Below are 13,485 nucleotides of genomic sequence, written 5' to 3'. Positions count from 1 at the left end.
GGGTGTGGGGATGTAGGTATGGGTGTGAGGTGGTGGGTATGGGAGTTGGGGTATGGGTATGGGAGTTGGGGTGTGGGTATGGGTGTGAGAATGTGGGTATGGGTGTGGGGATGTAGGTATGGGGGTGGGGATGTGGGTATCGTTGTGGAGATGTGGGTATGGGAGTTGGGGTGTGGGTATGGGTGTGAGAATGTGGGTATGGGTGTGGGGATGTAGGTATGGGGGTGGGGATGTGGGTATCATTGTGGAGATGTGGGTATGGGAGTTGGGGTGTGGGTATGGAAGTTGGGGTGCGGGCAGGTATGGGTGTGAGGGTGTGAGTTGGGGTGTGGGTATGGGAGTTGGGGTGTGGATATGGGAGTTGGGGTGTGGGTATAGGTGTGAGAATGTGGGTATGGGTGTGGGGATGTAGGTATGGGAGTGGGATGTGGGTATGGGTGTGGTGGTGTGGGTATGGGTGTGGTGATGTGGGTATGGGAGTAGGGGTGTGAGTTTGGGTGTGGACATGGGTGTGAGGGTGTGGGTATGGGAGTGGGAGTGTGGGTATATTATTATTATTATATATTATTCAGGAGATGAACTCTATTCAAATGGAACAAGGATATTGTGTAAACCGGTTTTGGGGGGAGGACGAAAAGCCAATAATCTTCTCCACCACATCCTCCCCCACCCCCAACACCCGCCTCCAGACACTTCCGAAATTTCAAGGTCACCCGCATGGCAGCTGGAGGAGATTTGAATTGTTTTTAAGTGAGAGTTTGGTGCCCCAACTTGTTTGTTTGCTTGTTTTCACGTCCAAGAGACGGAAGGCGTATGTGAATAATGAGGTCAGTTTTTCAGAGAGAGAGAGAGAGAGAGAGAGAGAGAGAGAGAGAGAGAGAGAGAGAGAGAGAGAGAGTTATGTCCCTCTTGAAAAAATCAACGGATAAATGAAGAAGGATGAAGAAGAATCACAGAGGCCCATAACAACTTACCCGCCGTGATCTCTCACTGATGCTCACTCGCGCTCCCTGATGCTCGCAAGACTGACGCTCGTTAGACTGACGCTCGCTAAACTGACGTTCACTAATGCTCGTTAGACTGATGCTCGCTAGACTGACGTTCACTGACGCTCGTGAAACTGACGGTTGCAAGACAGACGGTCACTGATGCTCGTTAGACTGACGCTCGCAAGACTAACGCTCACCGACGCTCGTTAGACTGACGCATGCAAGACTGACGTTCGCAAGGCTGACACTCATTAAACTGACGCTCGCAAGACTGACGCTCATTAGACTGACACTCGTTAGACTGATGCTCACTGATGCTAGTTAGGCTGACGATCGCAAGACTGACTCTCAGTAGGTGCTGGTTAGACTGTTGCTCGTTAGACTGACGCTCGCAAGACTGGCACTCGTTAGACTGATGCTCGTGAGACCTGCACTCACAAGACTGACACTCATTAGACTGATGCTCGCAAGACTGACGCTTGCTAGACTGATGCTCACAAGACTGATGCTTGTTAAATTGACACTAGCAAGACTGATGCTTGCAAGACTGACGCTCGTTAGACTGAAACTCGCAAGACTGATGCTCATTAGACTGATGCGTGTTAGACTGACTCTTGCAAGATTGACTCTTAGGCTGATGCTTGCAAGACTGATGCTTGTTAGACTGACACATTCAAGACTGGCACTCGTTAACCTGACGCTCAATGACACTTTCTCTCCCTCAGTTGCCTTATTATTATTATTATATTATTATTAAAAGAAGTGGTGGTGATGACGTCATAACGATCAAGTGGATAGAGAATAAAGGTCAACATAAAACATAGTAAAGGATAATGATGAGAAAAAGAAGAAGAAGAAGAAGAAGAAGACGAAGAAGAAAAGCACATTTTTCCTCACTTTCCTCCTCTCTTACCCCTTTCCCTCACTGGATGACATCATCAGAGAATCAGCTCCTAATGGCCTTGAATCAGTCACACACACACACAGGCGCGCAAGTACATGGGTACTTACGTACACACACACGCACACAAACAGCAGACGCATTTACACAAGCCTTTAATTTGAGACTCTCTCTCTCTCTCTCTCTCTCTCTCTCTCTCTCTCTCTCTCTCTCTCTCTCTCTTCCCCAGCCTGGCAGGAAGCCTTCCTGCCTTCCTCCAGGGAAGCAGCCTCTGGGAAGATCTTCCCCAGGCAAGGGTGCCTTTAAGGGAAGGCATCCTTAGGGCGCCTTGGGGTCCCTCAGCCTTGTAGTTCAGGCCCTCCTTAAACCACATGGCCATAACCCACCACATCACACACTCACCCACATATCCACATCCACATACTCACCCACATACACCTCTTAACCACATATCCACACCCACCACATCAGCATCTTTACCCACATATCTGTATCCCCAGTATCCACATCCTCACCCACATATCTACATCCTCACCCACATGCACCACATCAACATCCTCACCCACATATCCACATCCACATCCTCACCCACATGCACCACGCCAACATCCTCACCCACATATCCAATCCACATCCTCAGCCGCATAGCCACATCAACCCCTTAATCTCAAAGTAAAGCTGGTTTGCTCCCAGAGAAAAATCCTAGAACTGGAGATTCCAGCCATGTGGACGAATTCTTCCTTCCTTTCAACATTGCCCTCTTGCAAAGAAATGGCAAAATATTGAAACTGTTGGCGCACTCATTATTAGAAGTACAGTTCCTGAGGATATATATATATATATATATATATATATATATATATATATATATATATATATATATATATATATATATATATATATATATATATGAAATTTTTTTATCACACCATGATTTATATACAATCATGAAGCTACAAATGTCGTTTAATATCAAATTCACGCTACCTGAGAGTATCTCCGATGGAGAATTATCACGAAGGGAATTTATATAAGTGATAAATGAACAGGTACCACTGGGACGCGAACCCTTGACATGGACCCATTCAACGACTCCAGTGGACGTTACCACCGCGCCATCAAGAGAGGTATAAATCATTACCGAGTCTGCTGTACTGTTTTTTCCCGTCGTGAGCGGGGAAATTGTACTTAGCCTCGGCAATGACCCACCTCCGCCATGATAGTTCGTTGTACGTTTGGAACATAGCTCTTATTATGAAATTTTTTTATCACACCGTGATTTATATACAATCATGAAGCTACAAATGTCGTTTAATATCAAATTCACGCTACCTCGAGTATCTCCGATGGAGAATTATCACGAAGAAGGAATTTATATAAGTGATAAATGAACAGGTACCACTGGGACGCGAACCCTTGACATGGACCCATTCAATGACTCCAGTGGACGTTACCACCGCGCCATCAAAGAGGTATAAATCATTACCGAGTCTGCTGTACTGTTTTTTCCGTCGTGAGCGGGAAATTGTATACCAACCTCGGCAATGACCCACCTCCGCCATGATAGTTCGTTGGTACGTTTGGAACACGCAGCTCTTATTATGAAATTTTTTATCACACCGTGATTTATATACAATCATGAAGCTACAAATGTCGTTTAATATCAAATTCACGCTACCTCGAGAGTATCTCCGATGGAGAATTATCACCGAAGGAATTTATATAAGTGATAAATGAACAGGTACCACTGGGACGCGAACCCTTGACATGGACCCATTCAACGACTCCAGTGGACGTTACCACCGCGCCATCAAGAGAAGTATAAGTCATTACCGAGTCTGCTGTACTGTGTTTTCCGTCGTGAGCAGGGAAATTGTACTTAACCTCGGCAATGACCCACCTCCGCCATGATAGTTCATTGGTACGTTTGGAACACGCAGCTCTTATTATGACATTTTTTATCACACCGTGATTTATATACAATCATGAAGCTACAAATGTCGTTTAATATCAAATTCACGCTACCTCGAGTATCTCCGATGGAGAATTATCACCGAAGGGGAATTTATATAAGTGATAAATGAACAGGTACCACTGGGACGTGAACCCTTGACATGGACCCATTCAACGACTCCAGTGGACGTTACCACCGCGCCATCAAGAGAGGTATAAATCATTACCGAGTCTGCTGTACTGTTTTTTCCCGTCGTGAGCGGGAAATTGTATAAGCCTCGGCAATGACCCACCTCCGCCATGATAGTTCGTTGGTACGTTTGGAAACACAGCTCTTATTATGAATTTTTTATCACACCGTGATTTATATACAATCATGAAGCTACAAATGTCGTTTAATATCAAATTCACGCTACCTCGAGTATCTCCGATGGAGAATTATCACGAAGGGGAATTTATATAAGTGATAAATGAACAGGTACCACTGGGATACGAACCCTTGACATGGACCCATTCAACGACTCCAGTGGACGTTACCACCGCGCCATCAAGAGAGGTATAAATCATTACCGAGTCTGCTGTACTGTTTTTTATCACTTATATAAATTCCCCTTCGGTGATAATTCTCCATCGGAGATACTCGAGGTAGCGTGAATTTGATATTAAACGACATTTGTAGCTTCATGATTGTATATAAATCACGGTGTGATAAAAAATTTCATAATAAGAGCTGCATGTTCCAAACGTATCAACGAACTATTATGGCGGAGGTGGGTCATTGCCGAGGTTTACAATTTCCGCCACGACGGGAAAAACAGTACAGCAGACTCGGTAATGATTTATACCTCTTGATGGCGCTGGTGGTAACGCCCACTGGAGTCGCTGAATGGGTCCATGTCAAGGGTTCGCGTCCCAGTGGTACCTGTTCATTTATCACTTATATAAATTCCTTCGGTGATAATTCTCCATCGGAGATACTTCGAGGTAGCATGAATTTGATATTAAACGACATTTGTAGCTTCATGATTGTATATAAATCACGGTGTGATAAAAAAATTTCATAATAAGAGCTGCATGTTCCAAACGTATCAACGAACTATCATGGCATGGAGGTGGGTCATTGCCGAGGTGATACTTTCGCCACGACGGGAAAAAAACAGTACAGCAGACTCGGTAATGATTTATACCTTCTTGATGGCGCCGGGTGGTAACGCCCACTGGAGTCGTTGAATGGGTCCATGTCAAGGGTTCGTCCCAGTGGTACCTGTTCATTTATCACTTATATAAATTCCTTCGGTGATAATTCTCCATCGGAGATACTCGAGGTATCTGAATTTGATATTAAACGACATTTGTAGCTTCATGATTGTATATAAATCACGGTGTGATAAAAAATTTCATAATAAGAGCTGCGTGTTCCAAACGTACCAACGAACTATCATGGCGGAGGGGTCATTGCCGAGGCTGTACAATTTCCCGGCTCACGACGGGAAAAACAGTACAGCAGACTCGGCAATGATTTATACCTCTCTTGATGGCGCGGTGGTAACGTCCACTGGAGTCGTTGAATGGGTCCATGTCAAGGGTTCGCGCCCCAGTGGTACCTGTTCATTTATCACTTATATAAATTCCTTCGGTGATAATTCTCCATCGAGATACTCGAGGTAGCGTGAATTTGATATTAAACGACATTTGTAGCTTCATGATTGTATATAAATCACGGTGTGATAAAAAAATTTCATAATAAGAGCTGCGTGTTCCAAACGTACCAACGAACTATCATGGCGGAGGTGGGTCATTGCCGAGGCTAAGTACAATTTCCCCGCTCACGACGGGAAAAAACAGTACAGCAGACTCGGTAATGACTTATACCTCTCTTGATGGCGCGGTGGTAACGTCCACTGGAGTCGTTGAATGGGTCCATGTCAAGGGTTCGCGTCCCCGTGGTACCTGTTCATTTATCACTTATATAAATTCCCCTTCGGTGATAATTCTCCATCGGAGATACTCTCGAGGTAGCGTGAATTTGATATTAAACGACATTTGTAGCTTCATGATTGTATATAAATCACGGTGTGATAAAAAATTTCATAATAAGAGCTGCGTGTTCCAAACGTACCAACGAACTATCATGGCGGAGGTGGGTCATTGCCGAGGCTAAGTACAATTTCCCGCTCACGACGGGAAAAACAGTACAGCAGACTCGGTAATGATTTATACCTCTCTTGATGGCGCGGTGGTAACGTCCACTGGAGTCGTTGAATGGGTCCATGTCAAGGGTTCGCGTCCCAGTGGTACCTGTTCATTTATCACTTATATAAATTCCCCTTCGGTGATAATTCTCCATCGGAGATACTCTCGAGGTAGCGTGAATTTGATATTAAACGACATTTGTAGCTTCATGATTGTATATAAATCACGATGTGATAAAAAATTTCATAATAAGAGCTGCGTGTTCCAAACGTACCAATGAACTATCATGGCGGAGGTGGGTCATTGCCGAGGCTAAAGTACAATTTCCCGCTCACGACGGGAAAAAACAGTACAGCAGACTCGGTAATGATTTATACCTCTCTTGATGGCGCGGTGGTAACGTCCACTGGAGTCGTTGAATGGGTCCATGTCAAGGGTTCGCGTCCCAGTGGTACCTGTTCATTTATCACTTATATAAATTCCCCTTCGGTGATAATTCTCCATCGGAGATACTCTCGAGGTAGCGTGAATTTGATATTAAACGACATTTGTAGCTTCATGATTGTATATAAATCACGGTGTGATAAAAAATTTCATAATAAGAGCTGCGTGTTCCAAACGTACCAACGAACTATCATGACGGAGGTGGGTCATTGCCGAGGCTAAGTACAATTTCCCCGCTCACGACGGGAAAAAACAGTACAGCAGACTCGGTAATGATTTATACCTCTCTTGATGGCGCGGTGGTAACGTCCACTGGAGTCGTTGAATGGGTCCATGTCAAGGGTTCGCGTCCCAGTGGTACCTATTCATTTATCACTTATATAAATTCCCCTTCGGTGATAATTCTCCATCGGAGATACTCTCGAGGTAGCGTGAATTTGATATTAAACGACATTTGTAGCTTCATGATTGTATATAAATCACGGTGTGATAAAAAATTTCATAATAAGAGCTGCGTGTTCCAAACGTACCAACGAACTATCATGGCGGAGGTGGGTCATTGCCGAGGCTAAGTACAATTTCCCGCTCACGACGGGAAAAAACAGTACAGCAGACTCGGTAATGATTTATACCTCTCTTGATGGCGCGGTGGTAACGTCCACTGGAGTCGTTGAATGGGTCCATGTCAAGGGTTCGCGTCCCAGTGGTACCTGTTCATTTATCACTTATATAAATTCCCCTTCGGTGATAATTCTCCATCGGAGATACTCGAGGTAGCGTGAATTTGATATTAAACGACATTTGTAGCTTCATGATTGTATATAAATCACGGTGTGATAAAAAATTTCATAATAAGAGCTGCGTGTTCCAAACGTACCAACGAACTATCAGGGCGGAGGTGGGTCATTGCGAGGCTAAGTACAATTTCCCGCTCACGACGGGAAAAAACAGTACAGCAGACTCGGTAATGATTTATACCTCTCTTGATGGCGCGGTGGTAACGTCCACTGAGTCGTTGAATGGGTCCATGTCAAGGGTTCGCGTCCCAGTGGTACCTGTTCATTTATCACTTATATAAATTCCCCTTCGGTGATAATTCTCCATCGAGATACTCTCGAGGTAGCGTGAATTTGATATTAAACGACATTTGTAGCTTCATGATTGTATATAAATCACGGTGTGATAAAAAATTTCATAATAAGAGCTGCGTGTTCCAAACGTACCAACGAACTATCATGGCGGAGGTGGGTCATTGCGAGGCTAAGTACAATTTCCCCGCTCACGACGGGAAAAAACAGTACAGCAGACTCGGTAATGATTTATACCTCTTGATGGCGCGGTGGTAACGTCCACTGAGTCGTTGAATGGGTCCATGTCAAGGGTTCGCGTCCCAGTGGTACCTGTTCATTTATCACTTATATAAATTCCCCTTCGGTGATAATTCTCCATCGGAGATACTCGAGGTAGCGTGAATTTGATATTAAACGACATTTGTAGCTTCATGATTGTATATAAATCACGGTGTGATAAAAAATTTCATAATAAGAGCTGCGTGTTCCAAACGCACCAACGAACTATCATGGCGGAGGTGGGTCATTGCCGAGGCTAAGTACAATTTCCCCGCTCACGACGGAAAAACAGTACAGCAGACTCGGTAATGATTTATACCTCTCTTGATGGCGCGTGTAACGTCCACTGAGTCGTTGAATGGGTCCATGTCAAGGGTTCGCGTCCCAGTGGTACCTGTTCATTTATCACTTATATAAATTCCCCTTCGGTGATAATTCTCCATCGGAGATACTCTCGAGGTAGCGTGAATTTGATATTAAACGACATTTGTAGCTTCATGATTGTATATAAATGACGGTGTGATAAAAAAATTTCATAATAAGAGCTGCGTGTTCCAAACGCACCAACGAACTATCATGGCGGAGGTGGGTCATTGCCGAGGCTAAGTACAATTTCCCCGCTCACGATGGGAAAAACAGTACAGCAGACTCGGTAATGATTTATACCTCTCTTGATGGCGCTGGTGGTAACGTCCACTGAGTCGTTGAATGGGTCCATGTCAAGGGTTCGCGTCCCAGTGGTACCTGTTCATTTATCACTTATATAAATTCCCCTTCGGTGATAATTCTCCATCGGAGATACTCTCGAGGTAGCGTGAATTTGATATTAAACGACATTTGTAGCTTCATGATTGTATATAAATCACGGTGTGATAAAAAATTTCATAATAAGAGCTGCGTGTTCCAAACGTACCAACGAACTATCATGGCGGAGGTGGGTCATTGCCGAGGCTAAGTACAATTTCCCCGCTCACGACGGGAAAAAATAGTACAGCAGACTCGGTAATGATTTATACCTCTCTTGATGGCGCGGTGGTAACGTCCACTGGAGTCGTTGAATGGGTCCATGTCAAGGGTTCGCGTCCCAGTGGTACCTGTTCATTTATCACTTATATAAATTCCCCTTCGGTGATAATTCTCCATCGGAGATACTCTCGAGGTAGCGTGAATTTGATATTAAACGACATTTGTAGCTTCATGATTGTATATAAATCACGGTGTGATAAAAAATTTCATAATAAGAGCTGCGTGTTCCAAACGTACCAACGAACTATCATGGCGGAGGTGGGTCATTGCCGAGGCTAAGTACAATTTCCCCGCTCACGACGGGAAAAAACAGTACAGCAGACTCGGTAATGATTTATACCTCTCTTGATGGCGCGGTGGTAACGTCCACTGGAGTCGTTGAATGGGTCCATGTCAAGGGTTTGCGTCCCAGTGGTACCTGTTCATTTATCACTTATATAAATTCCCCTTCGGTGATAATTCTCCATCGGAGATACTCTCGAGGTAGCGTGAATTTGATATTAAACGACATTTGTAGCTTCATGATTGTATATATATATATATATATATACACTCAATACTTTGACGAATTCTGCGCTGCTTGCACCACTGCCATATTGCCCCAATTATTAGCATGTTGCACACTGCAACTCCACCTGGGACACTGCAATGAATGTGGATATTTATCGTCCTTTATAACTGTCTTCTGCAAAAGGAATTCTGGAATCAAATGACTGCATGTCGTGTTTGTGGCTTTCTTTTGTCATTTAATGATTCGGGTTTAAATGTGATATCTGTCCAATAGTCTTGATGTAGTTTCACATAAATGAAACTAAACTGCAATGGTCGTGTGATTATAGGGCGTTATTATTTTTTGTTCAAAGGTTAAATTACGTTTCAGTTTCAGTTCAGTTTCAGCCTCCTGACTAAACCAACGATAATTGGGAATTTTCCACTAATTATGCTATGAAATAGTATCAAAATAATCAGTGAATGAAATCGCACTTTAATTATGTCTTCAATTCTCTGTATACTCTACGGTGGCCATGTGGTCACCATGCGGTCCTTTCTCAACACAACAATTTAGAGAATTTTTGAGACCATAAGCAAGTCGTTAACGCCATCTATTGGCCCCCCTAAGAAAATCCGCGCAAATGGACTACTGCATTATCAAGGATGGGTGAGGAAACCAGCTAGATTATTCTTATTCCCATCCTTTTTCTCAATCTAAAATAGTGAGTCTATGGGGACATCTAAATTCACCTTCAATTGGAAATGAGTATTTCACGCAAAGGAAAAATTACCTAAAATTCGACCTAAGAGAAGATGATGAAGATCAATTTACCTACAGTCCTCCCCTGGAGGATATGAAGATCCAGGCGTACCAACACATTAAAATACAACACCGTATTTTGGACAAGAATATTGCACTTCTGAGCATAGAATATCATTATTAATGTATATTTATATGTAAATCAGGTTTCTGACCTAATTGGACTTTACTTGAAGTAGGAAACTGTCTTTAATTTATCAAATTCAGTAGCATAAAGTAGATTGGCGGTTCGGACAACCCTGCAGTTCCCGCTCATGGAGGTCAAAGTCTCAGGCCAAATATCCACGGGAACCAATTGCACGGTCTCTTTTTAGATTTCAGCGGGAAATGATACGAAAATAAATAAAAAATAAATAAATAAATAAATAATAATAATAATAATAATAATAATAATAATAATAATAATAATAATAAAGTGACTGAAGTGAAATCCCTTCAGTGAATTATCTGCTCTGTCTTGAGATTTCAAGTAGTCACGTTAACCAGTATTTCCCCCACTGGTCTCTGAGGTTACTCTCTCTCTCTCTCTCGTCTGTGCTTGACGTCAAGTTTTGGCACTGAATTGTTTCTTCCATTTCTTCTGATAATGCAGAAGAAATTTATTATTATTATTATTATTATTATTATTATTATTATTATTATTATTATTATTATTATTATTATTATTCATTCGTTCACTCGTTTTTGTCATTATTTTTCAGTGACGTGATTCAACGTGCCCAGAGACCGACAACAATATTATTTCTAAAAGTTGATAAATAAAATCCGGGATATGGAGAGGGATTCGGTAATGAGTATCTTATGAATGGCTCTCCCCTGTTACAAACGGGGTAAGGAGGTAGGAGGAGGCCGGATGGTGGAAGAGTCGTAGACTGAACATGTACAGTCGGCCAAATTAGAATTGGCAGAGTTTCATAATTTTTCGATCACCTGCCTGACGCACGATTCATGCTTGATTAATATATTATTCTGTTCAAAGATGGAGTAAATCTTATGTAATGGCGTTAAAAACAGTCACTGTAATCTTTAGAACATCATGTTATATTATTACATAAAACTATTTTCCCTATAACAAAATTCACGTGAACGAAACGAAGTGATAAAAAACGTCGAATCACGACCACTGCCATAATACAGTGTTACCACATTTCCACAGGATGACTTCTATGGTAGCCTAAAGTTTAAAGTCATTTAACCCATAGCTTTCCTTCATAGTCTAAAGATCATTTCCTGTAACTTCCCCTAAGTTAATCACAATAATTTTTACATTTACTAAAACAAATTTAAATAAAGTTAAGCTACCATAATTAGATGGCTCCCTAAAGCTGCTGTCATTCTGATGTCGTCTGCATTCGACGTGTCAGTCATCAGACATTCCTGGCTCGATCAACTTCTGCTGCTTCATGATTCAGCGCAAACAGCCACTCTTTGATGGCTTTTTATTCAGTCATTTTTATATGAAAAGATATATAAATATGCAAATGGCCGAGAATATAGGACAATGAATCATAAAATATAAGAAACTAATATATCTGGCCACAATAAACCCCTGAAAAGAGTATGAAAATTTTTTTCCACACTTGGTTTGGCAGACCGTAAAATGAGTACCCCAGTTCTGCATCAAAACTTCCACACCGGAAGAGGCCACATTTGCACGTTTCGGCAACAATAGGAGACAGCTATCACAGCAGTATCGTATAAATATAGTCCTTATATTATCATTTCAATATAAAGTTGATGGTAGTTGAACGATTTCATTTGTTAAATTTTACGGAAAACAATGGAAACTCGCAAAATGCTATCAAAGATAAAAAAAAATTATAAGTGTGAAAAATAGGCCTAGAGTGGAACTCCTCGAAGCCCCAGAAAAGAGCTAGACCATATGATAGTTGCAGCTGTCAAAGAATAGCCCCAAATGACAGCAGTTGCTGTGAAACAGCAGCTTGGACTGCAAATACGTGTGCAGACTGTGCGGAATAGGTTGCATGGGGCAGGAATGCATTACAGGATTCCGGCAAGGAAACCGTTGCTAACGCAACAGCATAAAGAAAAAAGAATGGGACCTGTTTATTCCTATTATAAACTGGTATGTAGTATATACTTGAGTGCATTACGTTATATATAAAAAACTAATGCAATTCGACTATAAAGTGAAAATAATACATAGTTGCAAAATGAAAAAGGAAACTTTTGTTATTTTGTCCTTATTACTGTATATATATCCTAGACCTAAAGCTGAGAAATGATCAATAACTATACGTATTTGACTATTCATACGGGAATTATCTGTTTAATGGGGATTATACTGCACATTTATCTTCAGATAGTTGTCTTGAGATATAATTTCAATGCATGCCTCTACGGTATTAGGAAACATTATAATTTTCATTTATAGAGTATAATTCATAAGATAGGTCTATGTTGTAACATAAAAATGGAAGAAAATGTCTAAAGTTGTAGGCCTACTGCTCTCTCTCTCTCTCTCTTTTATGGCTAACTACTCTCTATTGCATTGTCTGTCATTTGAAATAATATTTTCTGTGGAGAGATATGCTGAAAATAACATCGCGACTCCAAGGAGCAGTAGCAGAATATCAGCTGGGTTATGGAGATGGGGCTGCCAGTGGACCGGGAGGGCTAATTGGCATCGATGACCGTTTCTGAACACCTATCAGTGTATCGCAATTTTATGGGACATTTTAGTACCCTCAGTTCGAAAACTATTATTGCCGTATCCCACGCCAGTATATATCACCATAGACAATTTTGCGGTCCACAATGCAGAGGTTGTAAAGCAATGATTCCAGCAGAATCCAGAAGTGGTTCGAATTGACTGGCCTGCCTAGCCGACAGATCTGAACCCAATATAAAACTTATGGTCCTACATGACCCAACAATGGGATGTTAATCGTGCTTACACCAAAGAGAACCTTATAAAGCATGCAATAGATATTTGGGAAAACTTAGGCCAAAGAGGGAAGCAGAAAACATTTGCGAAGTCCTCGTTGCACCAATGCCAAATAGGATAAGATGCGTGCCAGATGCACGAGGATCCTATACAAAGTTTTATAATGAGTTTTGCTGCCTTTTCAAATAATGTGACCAATTTTATTCTCGTTAGTTTAACAGTGTTATTTTGTATTTGACTTCATTTCAGCTCATTTACTTCTCCAACATTTTCTTATTCATGTGAATCTATCTTATAGGCCTATGTTGTGACTGAATACCTGCTTAAGTCATTTCTCTCTCTCTCTCTCTCTCTCTCTCTCTCTCTCTCTCTCTATCTATATCTCTATATCTCTATATATATATATATAT

At 41.8% G+C, this 13,485-nt stretch overlaps 1 protein-coding gene across 1 annotated transcript in view; it reads right to left on the bottom strand.

Annotated features, from left to right (window-relative positions):
• The window catches only part of LOC136831996 (uncharacterized), a 933-nt gene extending 426 nt beyond the window's left edge, over positions 1 to 507 (bottom strand). Inside the window, exon 1 of the mRNA XM_067092479.1 lies at positions 1 to 507. This exon is cut by the window's left edge and continues 426 nt beyond it. Within this exon, the coding sequence (XP_066948580.1) occupies positions 1 to 507 (507 nt within the window).
• Between the last annotated feature and the right edge of the window lie 12,978 nt (positions 508 to 13,485).

The sequence above is a fragment of the Macrobrachium rosenbergii genome, chromosome 49, assembly GCF_040412425.1.
Source record: "Macrobrachium rosenbergii isolate ZJJX-2024 chromosome 49, ASM4041242v1, whole genome shotgun sequence".
Taxonomy (NCBI): Eukaryota; Metazoa; Arthropoda; class Malacostraca; order Decapoda; family Palaemonidae; genus Macrobrachium; species Macrobrachium rosenbergii.
The sequence above is the reverse complement of the archived record's forward strand: the minus strand, read 5'-3'. Positions and strand labels throughout refer to the sequence as shown.